The sequence below is a fragment of the Bombus huntii genome, chromosome 2 (genome assembly GCF_024542735.1).
Source record: "Bombus huntii isolate Logan2020A chromosome 2, iyBomHunt1.1, whole genome shotgun sequence".
NCBI lineage: Eukaryota > Metazoa > Arthropoda > Insecta > Hymenoptera > Apidae > Bombus > Bombus huntii.
In genome coordinates this window covers 19,635,689-19,661,319 of record NC_066239.1, presented here as the reverse complement: position 1 = coordinate 19,661,319, position 25,631 = coordinate 19,635,689, and the positions used below count along the sequence as shown (strand labels likewise).

The window sequence follows — 25,631 nt, the reverse complement described above, 5'->3', positions numbered from 1 at the left end:
TTGATTAAAGAAAGTTTGAGTAAATATCAGTTGAACTTTCCCTCCCAAAATTACGAGTAATTTTGCAGTATTTTTAATCTTTCGAGTCTCTCCGGAGTTCGAAGATGATAATGATCGTCCGACAGGTCAACGAGAATTTGATCGTGATTATAATATTTATCGAATGATAATATTCATATTCATGTAGTATTTGGCATTGTGAAATATTTGTAATTCTGTGACATTATGAATACTTTGAAATTCATTATACGAGAATCTGTAGGATTTTACAAAACATGATTGGAAACTTTATATTCACCTAAAATAATTATTCAGCATTTGCTCGCTTCGTAACATACTGTAATTTTTATCATTTTATTTTGATCGTTTTATTATTATCATCTGCTATTATCAGTTTTCAACCTAATATGGTATATGAAGATTACACACTTGAAAAATTTCCCCAAGTTCAGACGACTGTGTAATATAAAGGTTAACATAGAACGTAACGAAGTGAAAGTACGCCGTAAGGGAATAAGAAGGACCAAAATTTGTACGTCACTGTTTCCTAGGGAACGTGAAAGTCATACCCCTGGGTAGAAAGTTTCGAAATGGAGATGAAAAAAAGAGCGAAAACGCTCGAGCTGCCAAGGCACATCCATGACACAGTTTTACAGCTTTGATCGAGCACTGGCCTTGGTTCGAAATATTTAAGCGGATATGTAGTAAAGTTACTTTATTTCTGGACATGCATGTCACTATCAGAAATATGATGAAAGCAAGGGTTTGTTTGTAGAAAAAAAACCAGTCCGATATCAGGAATGAATATCGAAAACGACGTTCTATATGACTGCTTGGTTGCTCACTGTGCAACAATATCCATTTCATTTAATTGTAGAAAATATCGTACATTTCTGAACCACCGTCCTTACTTCGTCATATTTTACCTTATTTAGTTGTTGGAAGTAAAACGTTTATGCAAATAAAGGAAGAGTAGACACCTTTTGTAGCAGCTATTGTATCACAAATAACCGTGTAACCATTAAAGGTAATCACGTGTAATTTCTAGACAGTTGCTGAGTAAAGCCGCACATCTACACGTTTTAACGCATTGAAAATGAATCTTTAATCATACGAACTTAAATCAACCCTTCCTCTGATTTCTCTAGTTGAACGTCTTAACAAACGTCTAAATACCATTGATCTTTTCAATTCGCTGATAAACCAAATATTTCACGAGAAACGTCAGGTACTCCGTTTCATCTTCTTACTTTACTTCCATCAGCATCCACGTTACAATCGCCCTTTTGATATCTCATACGTGCACTTGGGAGCTCTCAATCCACTCGGTTCAACATAAACACCACCTAAGTACATAGAAGTAATCTCAGTAACCCTGTTCGCATTATCAAAGCCACAGAATCGTGTGTCACGATACCGTAAGTGGTGTACGTGTAGTGTAATAAAACACGAAACTGGCTTCTTTGGTACTCGAGCAGAGCGCCTGGTTTCTCCATTCTAGCGAGTCGGAACGTTAAAAGCCGACACGATAATGGAAACACTGGACGTTGATGTATCTTAATAAGATAACACCGTTTATGCATGTTATTTATTGCCGATTAATCGGTATTCTGCATGGAAAGGAACCAAGGGACCAAAGAGGCGTGTTCACGGTGCACCATTTAAGGTGTTCCTCTCGAGGAGACTTGGAAAGGATCGCCGCGCTTCGCGTCCAAGTCACGTCGTTCCGCGCGTCGCGTCGTCGCGATATATCAGCCGATCAAGGAAGCCTCGAGACGTTTCGCTTCGCAATTTACCAGCCGCGTTGTATTTTTCTCCGCGTCCTTATCGAGACGTGTCTCACCGTGTCACGGTCGCCTTGACATCGGCCTGCCGCGCCGCCGTTATCTCAAATGTATCTCTCCGGTTGCTACTTGACCTCCCCTTTTTTCAGCTTTCCCCTCAGAACCGATATCAAATCTTCCACCCTCAGAGGGAAGGACAGAAGATGTCCACCTTCGGCTATCTATTGCAGTCACCTTTTCTCTCTCTCTCTCTTTCTTTCTTTCTTTTTCCTTCTGTTCGATTCTGACTCTAGGACAGATGTCGTTGACGATTGTTCTTTGTGGGGCAGCGTGGAGTTCTTGAAAGAAGAAGATGGCAGGTTTAGGATCGGAAGTTTTTACGAGCTCTCGAGAAATTGAATTTACTAGGGATGCTTGTTTTCGACTTTGTGGTTTATGGCCTCTCGAGTTTCATGTTCGAGGCTGATGCTTCCAATTAAAGCGGAAGGAATAGTGGAGTTTCTGCTACTGCGCTTGCAAAAAGTCTTCGGGTTCTTATTTGTATTCTTTTTAATGGTCGCACGCTTGTTTCTAAATGGTTGTTTTTCATTTTAGAGTGAATTTTTAATCATTCTTGTGTCATATTTTTAATACCACGAGAGACGAAATCTGTGTTAAAATTTCTTGAAATAACGAAAAGTGCTAATAATCGAACAGCTTCCGAGAAGAATATATTTTTATATAATGCAATTGACATTCATACAGCCAAGAACGAAGCAGACATTGATATATGTATGTGCGTACAAAACATTTAACTTTTAAGGAACTCGCGATCAGAACAGTCACAGATGTTTTCCAGCTTTCACGCTTCAATTTTACTCACTCAATTACGCATACACAGATTAATGCACGCGAATTCTCCTTCTCGTTGCTTTCGTTCCATATGCAGTCGTTTCCAGTTAATCGCTACATATTTTACACATGGTTGAACACAGAACTGAACACAGTACGCTATATTGTACTTGTCCTCCGCATTCTTTGTCTCCTGAACTCTCATTTTGTTAATCCATGAATTTTTCTTCTTGCTCTCTCATTCACGTTCATTTTCAATTAACCACGGTACATTTAACAAATTAATGATCAGAGTCTGAATTTAATGTTCGTTCTTATCCTTCATATCTGTAATTTTATAACGTTATACATATTAATTCACTCTTGGGCCTCGAACGTTCTTCTCTCGGTTTCCTTTTCCACCATTTTCATTCAATTTAATCTTACTTACATTCAACGTAGGCACATTCCTGTTCATAAATATTAAGTAACTCTGTGAAATTACTACGAAATTATAAAAAAAAAAAAACCCTCTAAGAATTGATATTTCGTTTGAAACGTCGGCCAATTAACGATTCGCTTATTCGCTTATATTTTAATAACAATTTCATTAATTTGAGGTAGCAAAATTAATTATTTTATATTCCATATGCATAGCATTTTTTTATCACTATTTTGATTAATTTTGACACTCATGTTATAAACAATGATGTATATTATATATTTAGACTTTGAGTATCTTTCCTGATACCCTTACATTTTTTCGGTGGTAGTTAGTATTGAAAATATAACGATTGCGAAAAGTCGAATCACATGGACTGGTTAATTTGCACTGACAATTGCAAGAGCACCAACATCATTTATCTTGTATATGTATATCAGTTTACTACTCGTATTCGATACTTTATAATACACTCGGTCTTACATTTACACAATAATCGAGTAACATTTATTTCCCACTGCTCCTATTTCATCGAGTTTCAGTTCCAGCCGAGCATAATATATTTTAAGCATCGACATCCCCGTGCTTCTGATTCAACCTGTCATCCACAACGTTCAGGTTCCTTATCTTTCGTTCTGCTGTATGTTAATTTATATCCTGGCTGCGGACGTTGTTGCGTTTTGCAAATTTTCCCTCTCTCGCCATTTCCACGTTGGCTCCCCTCGACTGTTCCAGACACGCGATATATCTTAGGCTCGCGTAGGTAGTAGGTAGTCACAAAAGCTGCCCGATTCAAGCTGTCCTCCGCATCGCCTCGGTTCTTTATGGTCGGCCCTTTTCCCGTTCTGAAAGACCGAACTCGTTACGCGGCCACGAAACGAAACGCAGCCGTTCTTTCATCGCCGTCGACCACCATTTGTCAAGTTCTCCTCGTTGGGAAGGCCATTAACGTTCCTCCTTTTTCTTTTGCAACGTCGGCTCTTTGTTCTTATCTAGTTGACTACAACAGTAAAGAATTCCTAGTCGCAGTTAATCAGTTCGCGTTATTAATTTTTAACGTCTGACAACTTTCTTGTCGTAAATGGTAGGCCACTTTCAGCTTTTGACTGGTCAGACTCGTGAAACGTGTTTCCCAGTGATAATACATCGACGATCAGGCGTTAAATGCAAGTTAGAAAAGGGGTACACCGATTTCATTGACCTTTATGTATGTTGTCAAGGTCATCGTTCTGAGTAACCAGAACGTAATATATAAGTCCAATCCAAAGCATAAAACATACTTTTTGTGTTTATTTCGGGAGATAAAATTGAGAAGCTGTTACATAGATGTATAAGTGAAATTTCTTAAAATATCGACTATGAGTATGTAGATCGCGTAGATCACAAAACGGAGAAGCGTACTTTTTTCTATGTAATTGCGATTTCTAAAATTTCAGCTAGTCTCTTAGATCTTCCTTCAAAGATATTCAGATTCTTTTCTCGCAGCCCGCGCGCAACGCGTTCATTTGCTTCGATAAATTATCTTTTTCATCGCGTATTCCGTTTGTGTCGCTCGACCGTGGAACAAAGTTTCTTCCGGTCTGTTTTTCCCGCTCGGAATTGAGTTTTTGCAGGCCAGCAAATCGATCTAGTTTTTCCGTTGTAGATTACCGTCTGCGCGTTTGTTTCGAAGGTTTTTTTAAGGACCGATACTTGTTGCGGCTACAATTGTAGTTTTTCTTCGATCAGATGGCTTGTTTGCACTTTATAAAGCCGTTCTTAAAACAGATATCGGCATCGTCTTCCTATAGATTAATCAACGGTTCTTCGATCTGAACTATGTCGAACTCTTTTGCTAGAAATTAACAGAGATTCATAAGTTTCACGTCAAGCAAAATGTAAACTTACAGTAACGAAGAAGAACTTTTATAATCGTTGTAATCATTTGCGTTATCTGTCAAGTGCGAGTGAATCAACTTGAAGTATGTATCGCGCAGAGATTAATAAAGTACTTAACGAGAGTTTTAAACGTTTTTCATTCGTGTAACGCACACAACGGAATTTGTATATAAACATAAAAGATTTTTACGACAAACGTTCAATCTCTTCCGTGAGCCATAGTACCTACATATATGTCTTTTAAGCACATACTACAGCTTACGTATACGTTACATTCAGTTGTATTTAATCTTTCTAACGCAAACACCGTCTTTCTGTAGCAGGTTCAACTACCGTTCAGAGTAAGTCTCCGTTCACGGCCATTCTATGTTTCGGCCAGTCGATCGACCCCTAAGTTTCAGGCAGCGCGCCAGCGACTGGATCTATAAGGTCAGTTTTAACGGTAAAAACACGCGGTGGCTGGCTAATGCGGAATTCTCCGTGGCGGTAGTCTTTGCCAAATGGGTCAGCCGTGTGTATGTGTTCAGTACATGTATGCGTTCAGAGAGGAAAGGAACGCAGGGTAAACGTAGGAAAACTCTACGAGGATGACGATGTCCACGTCGTTCGGGGAGCCATAAAAGTCTGAACGCGGCCTACTACCGCGATCTATACCGGTCTACCTAAACGAATTATCGTGGATTTAGCGCTGGACAGCCTTGAAAAAGCACGACGGTCACGGAATCGATCTTTTCCACTAGCGTTCTTCTCTTCTCTCTTCTCTCTTAACCCTTTGCTGCTCCTATCCTGACTCACGCTTAGACGTTTTTCTCAGTTGGGAAGTTGCAGTCCAGAGAACGTGAGAATGACCAAAGTAAGGAGAATGCAGTGTGTGTTAACCTTTATCCCTTTCGTCTTAATTTATGCGGTCAATTGAACGGTATATGTGCGTCAGGTTCCAAGGGTACTTGGTCGCGGTGTGTTATAATTGTTTTTAATTATCTCGTGTTTAAGCAAATTTTATAAATTGGTGGGTGCCTTTTTTAGATCTTTGCATAAAAGAAAAATGTTTTAAATTAGCAAGGAACACGCGCGTCCAATTTCCAATTAACGATCAGACTCTGATCGATCTTCTTTCTTTCCTTCTTCCATGAAAATGACGGTGTTGAAAGCAACGAGAACGAATTGATTGAAATTCATTGAAATATCGTAGACTATCTTGGCTAACTCGGTGCAAAAAACGTCACTAGGGAAGCAAATACGTTTCGTGCTCCTCCCTTTCGGTGACTGCAATTTATTCGCTAATTGCTCTGCAGCCTGCTGGTGCACTGGCGATTTGATTAATGAAAAATTGCGAACCGTCAACGACAAAAATGTTTCCCATAGCATACGGAACGGCTGGTCGGCTCCGCTCGCTTCGTTATCGTTCGAATAAACTCGCGATTTCAATTAACGCCGTGCACGCCCACGCGCTCGACCCGAATCCTGCTTCTTAATTGGCAAATGATCTTTCGTCACGGAGAACACCAGCTCCAGGTCTATCGGTGATTCGACACCTTCGCTACGGGTTTCCTATCTACCACCACGCCTGGTCTCAGAAAATTGGAAAACGTTGATAGAGTTAACGAAGTTGATCCACTGAGACCGATAACTACTGCGTCGAATAAAAATTTCCATCTTTCCGGATGAATATGTAGATTGGAACGCTAAAAATTATACGTGCAAACTATATATATTTCTTTTCTTGTTTGCTATAGTTGGAACAAGAATTACCGATGAAAAATTCGACACGTGTTTTAAGACCTTTTGTATTCTTTTATATCATTAACGTGGCTAATTGTTTTTTAAACTGCTGCTGCTCATCCATTCGTTAAGCAAAAATACACAATATACATGATATGGAAGAGCATATAAAATATCGAAAGTAAAGTACATAGCCGTTGGAATATTTGAACGACGAAACGAATCTCTATTTAGGTTTTATTTCTTTAGTCGTGTTCGTAAAAATGTGAATTCACGTAAACATCCGCGGTTTATTAATCGCAAATAAACACTTAGTTTACTAATTCTAACTGAACTCTGCAATTTTCATAAATATTTGTACCGTTTTTGCACCTTTCGTTCTACTCGGCTAATAGAATAATATATCTACTATTCTCAGATGTTATTTCTCTGGTCGAGGGAGCCAGCCCCGGGACCAAGAGCCGGCCCCTGGTTTGCATGGTTCGCCACAGCTCTACTTCTCTGGCGTTGTCGACGAAGCGTCGCCAAGACGATCCTAGCCGTATCGCCGTTAAGATTGCTGAAGAAACGCAACCTTCTACCATTGACCAGTTCGAAAGGCTCGTCCACGGCGACACTGACGAAACAACGACAGAGAACAGAAAATTCGATATTGCAACGGAAGCAGCACAGGCACACGGGTATCAGAACGAAAGTGAAACGGCTATGTACCGGTGACGGGCCGCACGTGACCAGTTCCACATTTACAATCCAGAGCCAGCAAATTCATTATAAAGTGACCAGAAGCGGCAAAATATACGGGAAATATCCAAACAAGGTCGCCACGCCGGTGACCAACAGCCAGAGAAGCCATTGAAACGCGACCATTCCATTTTCTCCGATTGTTTAACACCGACGACTCTCGCTTTTGTCCGACCGTGCCCGTTCTCGCATTAATCGCGGTTGCTCCTCGCGGACCGATGTTTCAACTCGAAAAACCACGTGTGCATGTACGATACGTAATCCTGGGTTTGTTCGCCATAAAGTCATTTTGTCAAATGGACACCGTGTATCTTTTCTTTAACATCTCGAGGGCTAACGATTGTTAAAGGTTTCATGGAATTGGTTCGACTTTGAAACTATTTGCGAAGATCATTCGTTTCGAGCGATTTGAATCAACGAGGTAAATTAAATTGGTGGAACGTTGAGTTGGAAAAATATTTGGAAATATTCTGGTGGAAGGCAACCGTAGAAAGTTGCTTTGGTCTGGTGTAGGCTGAATCGCGGATTTTTATGGAAATTAAAACGAGACTGGTTTTTGATTCGACTAGTATGTCGGCTTCTTCTGCCAACGAGGCTTTAAGTCGTAATTTTTAATGGGCCGAGAAGTTTCGCGTCGAGTTTGACAGGAAGACAAAGGCGCACTCCATTTCTTGCGAAAGAACAAATGCGAAGTAGGTCAGAAACAAGTTAATCAAGTTTGCGGGAAGGTAAGCTTCTATTAAGGTATATCTGAAATTGCGTTTTACATATCAGTGCGGAATTTTGTCTAGATACGCATTGATCTAAAAATCATCCGAATCGCGGTTAATGTTATAAAATCTTCGTTGTTAATTTTAAAATAATTATCTTGCATCTATACGCACATAAAATATACACTTTTATTGCCTGAAGAAAAATGCTTCGATAGCTATTCTCAAGGCAGAAAATTTACATAAATTGAAATTCGCATAAATCTTTTGTTTATAACTTTAAAAAAAGCAACTATCCGTTTTTAACAGCTTTGCCATTAATATTCTGTATCTGTATACAGTAATAATTATATAAAAAGAGAATAGGGAAGACAATCAAACATTTTATTTCTATTTCCGTTTTTTCTATGGCAATTTTTAGAATCCAAAACTACATGTTTACTCTTATACTTTGCGGCATTATAAATACAAATATATCGAGTTCTTATTCCTAGTAATAATTAAATTAATGAATAAAGTACAAGGATTTTTTCTAGACGTATACTCGCCGTTACACGCCACTTTCATCTTCAAGACAAAAGATTTATGGAATCGAAAGTCGGTACAAAATGTACGTTTATAATTTGAAAAAGAATTATCTATCTCGAACTTCTTTTTCACCGACATCCTTTTTAATTAAAATTTCATCAGGAACGTAGAGGTAACCACAGTGCGTCCGATTTGACTCGCATCAAAGGACTCAAGCAGGGGCGCGACTGTTAGTCTTACTGCTTCTTCCTGATGTCCTCGGCACAGTTTCGAGTGTCGAGGTCGTTTGACAGAGAGACCTTCGCCGGGGTCACCATTGTATCCAAGATCCACGACGACCGCGAGCGTCGTTTCGGACTCATGGTCTCTCTTTGCTTCTCTCGCGGAGGAGAAGATCAATAAGCGTTCGGTGCGTTTCGACGGCTTAGGATATCCCTCATATCCTGCGATATGATTTGCATCTTGCGCAACCGTTCGTTGACTGACCATTCTAGGTCGCCCTTCGCTCTACGGTATAGAAACGGTCCTTATGTGATCTAAGTACATAATGTAGCGTTCGCGTCTGTCACGAAAGCATTTCTGAGAGAGAAATTCCAGCTGAATACTTTGCTACATTGCGAGATACTGTAGAAGTTCAAATTCTAACGAAAAAAAAATTTTACGACTTAGAATGATCGATGAAATAATAAATAGATAAAACGTAAAATTTCTATAAACGAAATAAAAATGGAAGATGCACGAAAGAATATAATAATACCAGGGGAAAAAACATATATTTCGCGAAAAATCATTAAAATTTCTAGAATTGCATCGTTGTAGATGGGTTAAGTTTCTGTGAAGAATTACGTCTTAGTAATTTTGACTATTTCAGTGATTGTATCGTTAAAGAGTAGGACGAGTTGTATTGGATTCTTCATATTTTGATTCATTCGTCTTCTTTTGGTTTTATCTTACAATTAGCAAAACGGCAAAAAATATCATTGTCAGTTCAACGAAGGTTTGCTTTTATTACATGTCGTGGGTTACTAATGGCACGTGATATGTAGAAAAAACGAATGAAGAATTGAAATATCAGAGTTTTAGATTAACTTGAAACAGAATAACTGGGACAAATTCTGGAACTCAAGGACCAATTCAATTCTGGAACCTAGAACCTGGATTCAAGCATCGGCACTAAAGCGAATAAAATACCAAAATCGTCTTTGTAATCTTTCAGCTGAATTATTAAACTAAATCCACTTTTAAAATGAAATTAAAAATTAAAGATAATCTTTGATCCTATCAAACGCCAGAGGAACAGAATGCATAGTTTGCGAAAAATTCGTTTTCCAGAATTAAAGAGACGCTTAAATGGATCTGCTGCTTGAAAAATGTCAAAGTGGGCAACAGCCTTCTTCGACTAATCGGATTTGCACGTAAAAGTTCCCTTTAAATCGTGTTCATCTGGGCCGTTGTCTTGTCGCACGTGAGTTACCATCCACAGAGTCCAGGTACAACGATGAAACGGACGCGCAAGTTTCTAATCAGAGATGTACCAATTTGAATGGCACAATGGCCGTCGGTTTCAGAATGAGCGAACGTATCGCGTGCGTCGCGTCGTTCGTTTCAGAATGAACCGTAACTGTGCCAAATTTAATGATTCAATGCCTGGTAGCGTTGCATTACCTGGTAGCGTCACTCGACTGATTCCATCCCTGCTGATTTTCGGGGGATTCCTGTGGATGCCGAGACTCCTTAACCACGTTCCCAATCGACGGAGATGAAATTATAAATAGAACCTGTGTCTGAGGGTAGACAATAGCGCCATCCGCAGAGTGGACGTATATAGGGGCTGCTACAAAAATAGAACGATAACACGAATTTAAAGCGTTCCATTCGACGGTGCAGATGCACCCGGCGCAGAGTTACGAGGCGCTGCATATCTTGCGTGGATCCTGGTTATGAAGATACTTTTCTTTTAACTTGACGAAAGTAAGGTTATTGTCATAGATCTGGATTAATGCCAAACGTCGAGGAATTTGAAATCGGTGTACTTGTTTCAATTCGTTCCTAATTATTCGCCCTTATTTCACAGAGTTTAATTGGGATCATGTTTCCGAGGGTTAATCTAGATAGAGTTGGTTTTTGTGCCTCTGTAGAAGCATTTGCCGCTTCGTATTGTATCGATACGATAATCGTATAGTATAGTTTTTAAGTGATTCGATCCAGTCGTTCTTTTTTGCTATTTTTCAGTACAATTTTAAACGTGTACCATTGAAGTGATTCAAAAATAGATATACACGAAAATAAGCAGTAAATTGTTTTTTTACTGTGACTTTCGTTTCCGATTTTCGTCTTGTCTATGATCTAACGTTAATAATTGAAAGCAAAAAATTAATTTTCAATCGTTTTCAATTGGAACCGTCAAAGACACATCGTTTGATACCGTCCCAACATTCCTGAAAACATTTTTGACGAAAAAATGCGCAACACATCGGCGGAGACGCTCGTAATCGATGATCGGACGCCGTCGTGTCGACAGCTTTACAACGAAAACGACGTTCATCCGCAAACGAGCCTGGGTGTCGCTTCATCTAGAGACCGAATTATGTAATTAGATTCCGGAGGTGTTGATTAGAATCTTTGTTCGAAGCAAATGAGTTGAGCTTTATTGCAATATCGCCGAAGGCTTCCCACGGATCATGCACGTGAATTTCCTGTTTTTTAATCAAGAGTGTACGAAAATAGCACCGAGAAAGACTTAATCAGCCTGTCTAACGTGAGTGGATGAAAGGAGGTTCTATCTGATTTGAATAGAACGACGCTGGGATGGGGCTTCGGTAAGGTCACCGGCAAGACCTTGCCCATACTGAATTACGCGATCGTCAATTTCACGTCATGGATGGTCTATATCGGCAAAATAATATTGACTCATCGAAATGTAATGCCCTCTTAACACTTTGTTTTATATAACGACGCTACTGGGACTATCCGCTTTTAACTGACACGAATAATGCGATTAAGCAGCAATAGAGATGCGTACACGGTACTCTAAATATATATTATATGCTTCGATAAGCATAAATTCGTATTTTCATTGGGATTAGAATCAGAATCGGGCGAATTAAAAATATATTTAGTCAGCAGCAAATATTTCTGTCAAAATATTCGATATTATTTCGAGTATACAATTAAAAATCATTGGCATAATCATTGCAGATTTACATTTAATTAACCACTTTACAAAAGCAAACTTTACATTGCTTTGTAACGAAGAATTCGCATTACTCTTTAAAATTTTAATAAAACTGTGCTACATGTATTTAATCTCTTAAATCTTTCTCCGCACTTTGCTTTAAACTAACAAAACCCTTGACCTTTTCGTTTTTCTCAAAAGTTCTTTTACGCTTGCTCTTTAACGAAACAAATACTTTCAAATTTACTGAAATATTCTACCAAAACTCTAAACACGTATACTACGTTTGTACTTACATTTCATCTTGAAATATATTTCGTTCCTTAAATTCGATAATCATTAAAAAAAGAAAAAAAAATCCTTCAAGACTATTAAACAAATATGTAACGAGAAGACGATGCTCATTTACGATACAAGCGTCAAATGGACGATGAAAGAATGAGGTAAAATGGCCCCGTCTACCTGGGTGGCTCACAGCACGACAGAAATAATTGAATCAGCATATATCTAGGCGGGTACACGTTCCTTGCGTTCCTGTTATCTCGACGAAGTGCATCTTACAAAGTGGTTTCACTTTATCATCGACTCTCACTCGCGTGTTTCGCATCGGTTATTTATGTTCGGCGATGAGCGGAGAGGAGCCTTCGTCGAGGTCGTCTTCGCGCATCGAATTTTCAATTAGATTTGCATAATGACCGTTTAAAAGATACTCTAGCCGGCTGGCTGAGTGAAAATTGAATTTACACGAGAAGTTGCGTTCTCGTGGCACTTTTGCGGACCGTAACGTCTCCTACGATAGCGAATTTGTCGCTTGACGAACACGTCGTATCGTTGTAATAACAAATTCAATCTCGTTGAGAATAAACGTATTCGCTATGGAAAACAGAGGAAAAAGAAGGTATTGAACAATCGCGGAACAAAGATTAGAATTCTCGTAGGAACTGAGAACGATCGATGGTAACTTCGTTATTTTCTCCCCCTCTGCTAACGAATCGACGCTATGAATCACGGTTCTCGAAAATTCAATTGTGCAACGTGTTATAAAATTCCGTGATTCGATCACCTGGGCGTAACATTGAACAAAAACTGGATATACTTGACCAGGAAACAAGCTGTTCGGTTTAATAAATAGCTATAAAATCATAACGGAACAGTTATTAAACGAGTTGAAACCAATCAACGTCAATTTCACTTCGCCCACATATTCGTTAACGAATGAACATCGCAAATAGTCGGATTACGTCGCAATCGCGATTTATAACGGGGCGATAGCGTAAAATCGCGCGAATTAAATAATAGTTTAAAATTTTCAGCGTAATATATCGTTCTGCTTTCCGTGGATAGCTAAGCCTTCTATCTATGAATAAGCATGTTCGAACCACGGACCGTGCAAATGGGATTGTTGCGTTCTGCAGTTGCAGCAGTAGTAAATCCTTCGGGACTCCGGATAGGGTGTTCTCCACACGCTCATCATCGCGTTACGCTAGTCAATGGAGTGTTATTTACGGATCGTGTGGTATTACGTAATATCAAAGAGAGTCAGGTTCAGGTGGAAAGGTCACCGTTTCCATACAACGCGTCTTTCAACGATGCCGGAACACTTAAATGTAGGATGTCGCTAAACGTTCTCGACTTACGAACCGTGAGGACGATGCGCGAATTTGAATTCTCCGTGTCGTTCGGCCCACTCCGCCTCGACAACGTTGATTAAAATCGCGTTATTTCATCTTTTTCCAGCTTTGATGCTACATCTCGATGATTAACGAGCGCTCATCGTTTTAACGCGATATCGATGATGGATTAGAGAAATTGGCAATTTAAATCCTACACAGCCACGGATCGGAAATGGTAAATTGGAATTAAAATACATAGAGGAGATATATCGTAGATTATTCAACGGAATGATTTATTCGTTGATCCGCGTAGGCTATTATAACGTTGAATCTGTTGCAAAATAGATAAAACGGCTTTAACGATTTCAACGCGTTTATATCGTAGGCATGGAGTAATCAGTGACAATATTGATGAATGTCATGCTCGTTACGTCATTGATACTCCTATCTGGCAGTAATATATGGAGAAGTTCTCGGTCAGGTGGCCGAATGCAAACGAAGTATTACGGGCAATTTGCATAATGGGATTTTAATCTGTAGACACGCCAGAATCGGGCACGGCGACACCTTATTCACGCGTAAAAAGGTGCAAAATATTAATCACCTGCACCTATGACCAGACAGCTGTCCAGTGAAAAACATAAATTTTCATACGTATCCAATAACTCAATGAGCTAACTAACCTAACTGTATATCGTACTTTCTCGCGAAACTAATACCCTCAACCAGACCAAAAACTTGGTCGAAGTATTCTCTCTGAAGCGACGTAAAATTTGTCGTACGATCGATCAATTTCCGATGACACTCTCGACTTTCCGCAGTCGCGATCAATCTTTCTTCGCTTTCTCTCGTTCTATTCTCTACGAGTGTCCCCATATCCCCGAAAATATCTTGGAAAGTATCTTGGAAAATATCTTCGAAAACATCCGGCGTTTATAGCGACTGAACGACCATCGACATTGTTTCCATCGTGGCCCAACGAAAAACAAGAGCAAGCGAGCAAGCAAGCAAGTAGAAACGTGTGACGCAGCTGCGACACGAAGCTGTGTCGCGATTGAAAGCGTCGAAGGCGGGCAGCCTCCCGCTTCGGCGTGGAATGACGAAACGGCCCCGTTGACCGACATCGCCACACGGAGCACGTGTCGAGCGCGTTGAGAACCGACGAACGGACGAAGAGTGGCGATAATTGGAGAAAGAGGAAGCAGAAGCACAGAGAGTAACAGGAAATTAGCGAAGGGTGTAGGTGAGGTGCGAGAATTTGCCAAAAATCGACTGGATTTTCGGGTGTTACGGGGACGACGTGCGAGGAGAAACGACGTCGTTCGTGCAGGGCGCCGTAGCGTCGCGCCGGCAGGCTCCGAGCCAATGCGCTGTGAAAATGCCCGGGTGGGAAAGGGTGGATCGGGGGTGGCGCGCAAGCGTCGTCGTGGTATCGACGCCTCGACTCCCGGGCCGAGGGAAAGAAGCGGACTCAGACGGTAGTAGTAAAGCCCAGCTCGGGTCGGCCGAGCGCAAATGTGCGCTCTACGTGCTGACAGCCGCGTTTCGTTCGAGCTGGTCTCACCTGAGATCTCGTTCGCAGATCACGAACAGCGTGTCTCTGAAGAAAGTAGTCGAAGGACCTTCGAACCGGGGAGAGAGATGCGTCTGGCGTGACGGACGTCCGACGTACGGGAACCGTATACAGGAGAGGACGTCTCTCCACCACAGTGAACATCCCTTCGTTTCAGTGTGTGTCCGTCGTTCAGTTTCTCTCTCGCTCGCTCGGCTGTCTCGCTGATTCTGTGTCTCTGCCTGTCTGTCTCTCTGTTACTCTGTTGTTTGCGTCTCAGTCACGTACACACATACACATACGTATCGTCTCTCCCTCTTTGTCTCTCTCTCGACGTCGTCCCTCTGTCGGCCCATCGACAACGAGGGGATAAAAGTGGCGCGAGCACGGGCAGACCCAGCCGGAGACTGGCGGCGTCCGAGGCACTGGCGGAGCTGGTGAACGAGATCAGGATGAAATCGAGGAGGTACGTGGTTCGACGTTCTGTTCCGCCGATTAGTGCACACATCTCAGGCAAAGATGGCAGTGATTAGGTCACGCATCATCGTTCTACCGTATTCATAGTCACGATGATTAGGGATGCTGCGTGGACCGAATATTACGTTTTCACTCTCCCTCTCCGTCGCTCTTCATTCATATGCTGCCGCTTCTTCGCTCCGGCTGTTCACACTGTGTATGCGCTAGCAGAGGCAGCCTGTCGCGCGCGCGACAGCCTCGCGACCACGATGTTCTGTACCAACGGCACGTCGTTGATTCGCAAGCCGTGTCTCGTCGCGCGACGTTTTTCGAAAAAAAGCCTCCAGGCGACTCTAGTTAGCGTCGAACGGCGGGAATTCGGAGAAGGTTAAGTCTCATTTGCATTTAAGACCATTTCACCCTCGAAGCTTCCTCCGGTTCCGTATCGTTATTCGATAGATAGAAAAAGAGGAAACGATCGAATAACGAAATCATTCTTTCATCTGTAATCAAACGTGAATGGATATCTGCGAGAAGGAGATCCACGAGCACAATGCGTTGCACTCCTTTGACGTTCCTTCTCGTTGTTGTTGCTCCATCATCCTCGTTTCTCACTCACTTTTCTCTTCGTTCCATTCTCTATCTTTTTCTTTCTCCCAATCGCACACTCGTCCATCCTCCGTTACTTTTCTATTTTATTCTTTTCTATCTCTGTTTGCCTCCGCTTCCTCTACTTCCTCTAACTGAACCCTTTCATCCCCCTTTTCACAGTGTGGCCCACGTTCGGCTTTCTTTGACGTACACCCGCACACACAGTCCCCGTGTTCGTGCAGCACGTATACACGTACACAGAGGCGAACGCGCGCGCACGCACCGGCCGTTCGAAAATTGATGTCACGAGGCGAGGAGAGTACGGAAAATACATAGATACACGTACATCGACGTCGGATGTACGTTGACTCGGGCCTATCTGTGTGCTCCTGTCAGCTTATCACGACATGCGCATCATTGGGCAAATATTCGGTTAACTAAACAAGGCAGGCCATCCCTCTCGTTATATACGTATCCATGTACCGTGTGCGGTGGTTATATCGTGGTTACACCGCGATATGACACGACGCTGGTAACACGGAGAGAAGCCAGCATCGCGACGAAGCCGAACGTTCGCTCGCAAACGTGCGTCGAGCTTGTTCCTGCTCCGATGATAATTGAAGAGCATATCCCCGGTAATAAGCCACCGACTCGTTTCTTTTTCCCTCTTTTTCCCCTCCTGCTTCTTCCGCCTCCTCCCTTTTTACCCCGTTCTCCGTTCATTCGCCTTTTTGCTGCTCGTTTTCTTCTTCACCGGTAGGCTGATGTCGTGAAACGACGTTGCTCGAATGCGGCGAACGAACGCAAACGAGCGTTCAATTGGAAATTAAATAATCGGCTGGCTGAGGAAAAACGGTATCGCGTCGATCGTCGATGCACCGCGTTCAAGAGATTGAAACGTTATCGCGACGATGATTAAATAATCCAGAAATCGGTGAAAAAATTGGGTCATCTTCGTTGACGCGGATTCTAGGTATACTTCCGTGTCGTGGTTAGACGACTCTTCGATGGCACTATCTCGGAGAACACTCGAAACAATTTCTTTCCCCTTGTATCTCGCTTATTTTCTATCTTCCTTTTCTTATCTCTGTCCATTAAGATGATATTTGAGGTTGAAATGGAAACGATAAAGTTATCAGCACGCGGCGAAGGGGCGATCTAATTGTTAAATAATAAGCAAGAAATTTTAATCTCTTTTTCACAGCTCTTTACTCTCATAGTTCAAAAGTACCATATAAATAGATATAAAAGAACCATATAAATTAATGCTGGATTGATAATTAAAAATGGCATTTGCTATTTTTTCCTGGAATCAGCTGACTCTAAATTTAAATCGCCTACTGACAGATAAAGCAATAATATGTTAGTATTTAATATACACTACTATATACATTTACTATTTCAATGTTACTATTTGCAAGTATGTGAACACTCTAGAATAGCAGTATACGTAATATCGTATCAGATATAAGTTGTCGCGTATAATTTATCGATTTATTAGTTTTCAATCTAAAGGGAAATTAAAGTTAGAGTAGATATTATAAATATTATAAGGCAAAGGTTTAGCTCAGTACGCATTTCTTCGTTCCTAGTTCTAACTTTCTTTTCTTTTTTTATCTCTACCTTCCTATTTTCGTTCCGTTCTCCGCGTACCCTCTTCCGACGGAAGAAAAACGGTTCGCCCGATATTCTTGTCGTTCATCAGGGCCACACACTCGTTTATGCGCCGGTTGAAATGCGTTCACGGGAATAAAGAATATCGACGAACGAACGATCCCCTTGGGCCCGGAACTTTTCTCATTAATTGAAGCACTGTGTAAAAGCCTCCCGACCGAGGGCGTAATAACTTTTGCTATATAGGGTAAAATTCAGAAAGCGGGACGCTAGCCGAGCCGTAACGTGATTTAAAGGTTTAATAAAGTCAGCCACGTGGATTAATTCGCTTTCGGGCGGCGCGTGCACGGGAATGATTTGTGTAGCTTGATCAAAATCGCCGCGGGAATTGATTGCGTTCCATTTTCTGCAAATTGCCGGTTATCGTAAAGTCATTGAATATTTCTGCGCCCCTGAACGTTCAAACTGCAGAAGAATATGATAGAGCCATAATTTTCGAGCAGTTATGATCTTGGAGCCTCGGTAAAGGAACGTGCAAAAAGTCATTATTTTGCTTTGTCCCTTTTTTATTTTTACGTTTGTGATTTAAAAAGGTGGGAAGTTTTCGGAGTACGTGTACATGTTCAAACGATAAGTGTGTGAAGTAAAAATGTTTCCTCCTAAAAAACCACTTTCCATTTGATCGATATTCTTGCTCCTCATAAATGAAAATTAACCCTACGTAATTTTCTCGGCTTCTTGTTATCTGGTTGATCGGTTTAATAAAATCGCCGTTCGCGAATTACGACGTGATTAAGGAAAATTGCAATCGACTTCTCTGTGTGCGAAGCGCGGGTGATAAAATCATGTGGAACACGGTGTAGATGTTATTTTGTTATAATCGATGCAAATATCAAATGCAATCACGTTATATATAGCAATGTTAAACTGAATATTGGCCAAAAAGTAGAGTTCTGTTTCGAGTTAGACGATGATACGTGGAACATTAAAAATGTCAAACTTTCTATGTCGAATTAAAATTGCACGATCCATTCAAAATCGCAAATTAATTGTGATTTATACGTTTAATGCTCATTGTTGACTTTCTCTTTACGGTACAAGCGAAAAATAATTTTCTGTTTAGATGCATTTTCACTGTAGCAGTAACAAATATTGGAACAAGACAAAAAACTGATATTTTTGCACGATCCATTCAAAGTGACATATTCTCTGTATATAATCCTCTGTAGAGACTTATCGAAGCGAAATTTCAAGTATAAATAAAATAATTCATTACTCGGCTATTTTTTTGCTGATGATGACAACAAATATTACAACGAAATTTATTATTATCGGTTCAAAGTCTCCTTCAGGAAAATGGCAACTTTCCAGTTAACAAGTTATCTCCTGACTGTCGCTTGTCTTTTCTTCTGTGCCATTTACATTGAGATTCTCGTTAGTCTTGAAAATCTAAAGCGGCGAAGGTAAAGAATTCTTTGTACCTGCTTCTTTTAGTTTACTTTTGTGTACCTACCGTAGCTCTATCAGCAAGCTAAAAATAACGGTGCCTTTGAAAAATAACGTTGGTAATCAAGGTAGAGCAAAAATTTCCCTAAGATTTCGTAATCATAAAAAAAATAATAACACAATCTGGCGGATAAATGCATGTGGAAGAAACCAGGCTAATGGATTTTTAATTATTAATACAACGGTGGTCTGTAATTATGTCATCTGTGTAGCAAATAACGAAAATACTGTCGCGATACAACACGTGGCAACTTTTCATAAGGAGTTAAAACGACGGAATAATTGTTTTCTTTCGTGTTCTATACAGGACTTTGTTTTCCACTCGATTTACTTTGAAATGCAGGCGAGTACACGTGCACTCGGCCAAGGTATGTTTTAAAAAAATCTTGCTACAGAACCAACCAGTTGTCCCGTTTCTCGACCATTTCGCGAGTTGTTAAAAAATATTACGTCTATTTTGCGTATCAAACTAGATTTATGGAATTCGAAAATGCGCTACGAATTTCCGTTGACGTGAACCGAGTTTGCCACTCTACAAACGTTCCAACCATTTTCTCCCTTAATTGGGTACACTTTCTTTACCATTCTTAGTTAAAAGAATACTGTTCTCCGCTACACAAGCTTCGCTGTTTCTCGTAACAAGCGTGCTCGACGAGTGTTCAAATTTAAATACGTCGAAAACGAAACCTGCTATAAAATAACGTTTTCCTCGGTTACTCTACGATTCCTATTTTGTCCAATTTAGATCATCTATAGGTATATTCTTCAAAGTATAATATTCGCGTGTTATTCCGGATCATCTGATATTTTCCAATATTTCTCTATCGTGTCTTCTATCAAATTTTTTAAAATAGTTTTTTCTTTATTTGGGGCTTAAATTGCATGCGTTAATTACTCTTCTATATTATTATCAGTTAATTTTAAAACGCGAGCTATGAAGAGTGTTAATTCTAGAAGCAGTGTTAAGCAAACGTTATTCGCAATCCAGACATTTCCAATTTATTAATTTTTTCCATCCAGACATCCACAGTCGTAATTACGATTTCAAGAACGATGTGTAGAAAGAAGAGAAGAAATAAATAATATCGAATATCGTAAACGCAAACGAAATTCCAATAATACCTATCGTTTTATGAAAGAAGTTCATAAAAATGACACGATCCAATATTTAACAGGAAAAATTCAAATTCAAATTATTCGTTTTTATTCATCCATATTCGAGTTTACTATTTTATGAAAGTGCTACAGAAATAAGAGAAGAAGCAAGGAGCCCTTCGTGATCGTGTTACGTACCGTCGAAGACCGCGAACGACAAGACGGCTACATGGCAACAGAGAAAATGGTAGAAAAGTGCAGACTCGAATTTCTAAATCCGAACGCTACGAGGTCGGGGCTTCATTAAGCTCTGCATTTTTACGTAACTGACTTGACCATCGTTGAATGTCGCGTATCGATGCACACGGAGATTTCTCCTTAGCTCGGACCTTCGTTAAAGATATTCGCCCGATTTCGTCGCGATTTAAACGATCATTCATTATCGTTGTCCACGGTGTGTTGGTATTTTATCGATTATTGTCTCCAAATATACCGACGTTGCAAAAAACAGGAATGGCTTTTATGTTCAGGATTGACTGTAGATCACCTGTATCCGTTGAAAGCTAATCTGATAGAAAGCGAGATAACTAAAACGAGAAGAACGTCCTGTAAGCGGATCTATTGTAACACTTTCATTGAAGGTACGAACCGTTTGCTTCGCTTATTTTTATCATTGCATATCGTAGTTGTAGAGGCGAACATACTTCACTGTATTTTTATTTTCGTTCACTCTTGAACGTTCCGTTTCGTAATTAAACAGATTCTTCTTACTATCCTATCTGAAAAGCATATTACTTTGCTTGACAGTACGCGAGCTACTGTTCTCCGTTTTCGAACGTATCGATCGCGATCGATCGAAAATTTAAAATTAAATTTTGAAATTTAAATTTAAATTTAAATTAAATTTTGAAATTTAAATTTAAATTCAAAATTAAATTTTGAAATTTAAATTTAAATTTAAAATTAAATTTTGAAATTTGAATTTAAATTTAAAATTAAATTTTGAAATTTAAAATTAAATTTTGAAATTTAAAATTAAATTTTGAAATTTAAATTTAAATTTAAAATTAAATTTTAGAAATTCTTCGAAACTATTCCCATAATTGGGATTTGTAAAACCCTAGGAATCTTAATTTTTGTGATAATTTGGAAAATTCGTCTTGCAAGGTGTTGCACTTGACCAATGTGCGATTTAACACGTTGACTGTGCGATCGCGCCGACTGTACTGATCATCGATGTACGTATAATCCATAATAAAATTTGCTATAAATTTCTAAACATTTCTATCTACGTGATAAAATGAGCATACCAGTTACAGGTTAAACATCTTTTAATCTTTAGTTTATTTCTAGGACTAAATTTTTACAAAACAATCAATTTCTATGATAAACGCGAACTTTATGGCACATTATGCAACACGAAACATTAGTTTTACGACGATTTGATTGACTTAGTCGAGAAACGTTTTGCGTATTCTAGGACGATGCTCGAGGGACTGCCTCCTATCTATATGCGCTCACGATTTACGAGGTGAGATTAATGATCGTCGCGTTAGTATCCGTAACTAAATGTTGGTTTAGCGACGTTTATCTTTGAATTGAGAATTGCGGACATGGTGATTTTCTATAGTGTGTGCAAGAATGCGGTTTTGATGAGACGAGCGTACGCTAGTTACACCTGGTACATCTGGAGAATTCCGTGAAGCTTGCGGTATCGAGAGTCATTTAACTACGTTTATCTTGAGGTCGCCGATTGTGGAGATCATCCTGCGTAACATTTGTCTTCGTACGCTGTTTAAATAGAGATTAGGGGGGCATTGGTTGAATTTACTTTGCTTACCGTCAAGAATTTCCAGTGATATAGCAACGATGAGATTTCTTTCAGTTTTCATAATAAACTATCGTGGAGTAAGTTGTATTAAAACGTTTTAAGGAATTTATATCTTACGTCAGTGGAATATTTTGTTAATGATAATGTTCTGAGCTGTCTTAGAATTTTGTATTTCTTATCTACGAAACGATGATTGTCCTTTGAAATGACGCATGAATTTAATATGAATTATAATAATCCTCGTATAAGTTTCTAATTCATAAATTATATTAAAACAATAGGTACGGAAGCACCAACACACGCTATGTGTCATACATTTCCGAACTTCTGCCAACAGTGTTCAAACATACACGTTCCCTGAAAACGCTCTTCGAAACAACCAACTTCCTTCCCATGTCACACGACGACAAGTCGAAAGCGAAATTAAAACTTCTCCGTCGTTCAAACAAACACTACCAGACAATAGTGAACCCTCGAATCTCCACCTACTTGGAAACAACGATCAATTCCTTCGTTAGCTCGATTGGTTTATTTTGCGTCGTCGGCGTTTAGTCGACGAAACGTCCCAAATAAAATATGTTCCGCTTTAATTCGGCGATAGTGGCCAGCCTACACGATGCTTCATAATACAGCCCTCCATTCAGGATCGACTCGGCTGAATTATGAATGGCGGTCGATAGCAAGAGGGTGGACGCTTGTACTGACCATTCGAGTTTCACCTGGCTTACGTGGCCCTCGCAAGAATGTGTATGAAAAAGAAACGACTATCGACGTTGGGATTGCGCCTCTTTTTACCTTCCCCACGCGACCGTTATTCCAGCAATCTACCCTTCAGGATACAATCAAACTGCCCCGCCCCCCAAATATATAAACCGACCCTATGCTTAGAAATGGAAACTTCGTGTGCCTGTATAGAAAATGGTCTGGAGTGAAATTTTCTGGTATAAACACAATATAGAGAAACGACTCGGAACGACGCAACGTCGTATATTAACAACGATGACGATGTGACTGCAAAGGATGTGTAACGTTGAGGAGGGACGTAATATTCTTACTGGTTGCGGTTATGGCTAACTATGAGTGCAAAATAGTGCGTGATATCTCGTAGCGTTTCTTCTTCTGTTTCTTATTGTTCTTCTAACGAAGACGGACCCCTTTATTAAAATTTATCAGTGGATTATTGGAATACGGATGAGGTTTTATCGAAGACTGGATATTTTTGTCGTCGTTTATTATTGGTAAATCTTTCTTCATCTTTGTGACTGTACCGATTTCCAGAATGTCTTGATTACGTTATACTTGAAAGGAATCGAACGTTTCTAGCTTCAGTGTACGTTGCGCTTATTCGTTCGATCGTTATCAAACCCGATATCTGATTCCAATTTGACTGCAGTGAACCGTATTTCTTCAAAAAAAAAAAACCACCGTATCCATTTCTACTCGGCGAATATTCACTTCCTTCTTTTTTCCTCGAGCGTCTGATTAACACCGATGCACGAGCGATAACTCGCTTCTTCTCCTCGATTCACCCATTTTACATCACATCACAAGATACGAAGATCATCGCGTGTCTTCAACTCGCAAAATGTCGAATATGGCAGCATTTCTCATAAATCTCCCGCGGATCTCACGAATCAGAGTACTTCGTTATTCAGCTCGTCTTTCATCCTATCAGATCGTACGCATCGGTCACTTCACCGACATTACATCGTCATCGTTCTCGTCGCAGTCATCGACATTCTCCTATCGCACCTCGTGATACACCCGTAAATTAAAAACGAGGCGTCAGCTATTTCTACTCTCTGCTTGCAGCAATATAGCTATATCGATCCTCCATCAAGATCGTCGAAGTTACGAGGTCGTTAGAGAAGGTACGTTCGTGTAAAGATCTCGGCGAAAGTTTGTCATTTGCTGGTGGAGGATTTAACAGCCTGCGGCAGGGCAGGTCTCGAAGCGAAGAAAGGAGAAGGCAGGAAGCGGAGGTGAAACCAGGTACAAGCTACCAGGAAGGCCTAGCGCCTGGCTGTTTAGTGGCTGTTGACAAAGGCGGCGGGGGGGGGTGACGGGTAACAGCACCTAAGGGCGGGTGGGGGGATGCAGCTCGAAAGGGTGGCGGCATGGAGGAGCCCTCGCTGGAGGCTCTCATGCAGGCGGGCCTCATCTTCGTGGTCAGTGTCGCCATCATCTTCTCGAATCTCCTCATCATCGCCACCTACCTTAATTTCCGTGGTAAGTGCTGTAACATGTTTCAACTACACTGCGAATTTTTACACATTTATTAACACCGCAACTACCAAATCTGTAATCTGTAAAATGATAGATTTCAGATGTTTTTAACAAATTTCACGCATTTGTTTGAAAAATAAGGGATTACATCGGGCTTTTTTTTCTTTTCGTAAATGGTCTTATGAATTGAATTAAAAAAACATAAAAATATTGTTAAATTATGTTATTACTGTATATATAAAAGTATAAGAGTCGTAAATGCATGGTTGGAGTAAGATATTTGGAACGAATATTAAACATTCATCTTGTTACGTAATTTTACATAAAAAGACAACATGCCTACCAAATATCACGAAAGTGACTTGTGTAAACATTTTGTTAAAACATATTTCCAGTCTAAAATATAAAAGCAACGCAACAGGCTTAATCATCTATGAAAACGTCGTTATATAGTTGTAGAGTCGTTAATTCGTTAATATATCAGATGTAAACTGCGGCGATTTTTTACTTGTCCGATAAAATATTAGAACGCTTTATCGCGCGCGCTTAAAAGAAATGTTTGCATATAATCAATCAAATAACACAATAGCGAAATTTAATCGTACTAGTATTTTATATATTTTATGCGTGATTTCGTAATATTACCCTGGCAATCGGTGTTGCAATGACTTGTAGTTTCTTTGTCGCTGTGGGTTTCTTTTAATTGCCTCTCCCGGTGACCCTGTCACCGCAGAACAACGAAAAAGCAATAAAAACTGTAACATTCGGTGAAACCCGACCGTTTGGTGATTCACACTCGAGGTAAATACAAATGAGAATCACACCGCATAGGTCCCTCCGAGGTGATAAACTACTACTTGCTATCTCTCGCTTCGGCGGACCTTCTTTGTGGTCTGCTGGTGGTTCCGCTCTCGGTGTATCCAGCGTTGGTACGACGATGGGTCTATGGGGACGTCGTGTGTCGTCTCGTTGGCTATTTGGAGGTTACTCTCTGGGCGGTATCTGTTTACACCTTTATGTGGATTTCTGTGGATCGGTATTTGGCCATCAGGTACGTAAAATCCAATCGTAAAATATTTTCTTTCCGTATCGATTGATAAAATGTAAATAAATCTAGAAATCTGTAAGATCTAGAAATATTATGGAATTTTTTAATAAGTTTTATCTTTGCAACTTTTCTCTTTTTTTTTTATTAGTATTCTTTGAAACGACAAGTAGCATTCGAGAAGAATATCGGATAAATAACTTTAACTTTTAATGTTCGTCTGATATTCAAAAAGCTGGATATAACGATGAAAGTTTTTACATCTTCTCTACGTGTAGAACTTAATACATACATATACCTTGAGTACGCGAT

General features: G+C 40.1%; 1 protein-coding gene across 1 annotated transcript in view; it reads left to right on the top strand.

Annotated features, from left to right (window-relative positions):
- Positions 1 to 14,870: 14,870 nt before the first annotated feature.
- Positions 14,871 to 25,631, top strand: part of LOC126876585 (beta-2 adrenergic receptor) — a 20,269-nt gene continuing 9,508 nt past the window's right edge. Inside the window, exons 1-3 of the mRNA XM_050639485.1 lie at positions 14,871 to 15,421; positions 23,861 to 24,277; positions 25,106 to 25,325. Coding sequence (XP_050495442.1) covers positions 24,166 to 24,277; positions 25,106 to 25,325 — 332 coding nt within the window. The 5' untranslated portion in view covers positions 14,871 to 15,421; positions 23,861 to 24,165. The remainder of the gene's footprint in view (positions 15,422 to 23,860; positions 24,278 to 25,105; positions 25,326 to 25,631) is intronic.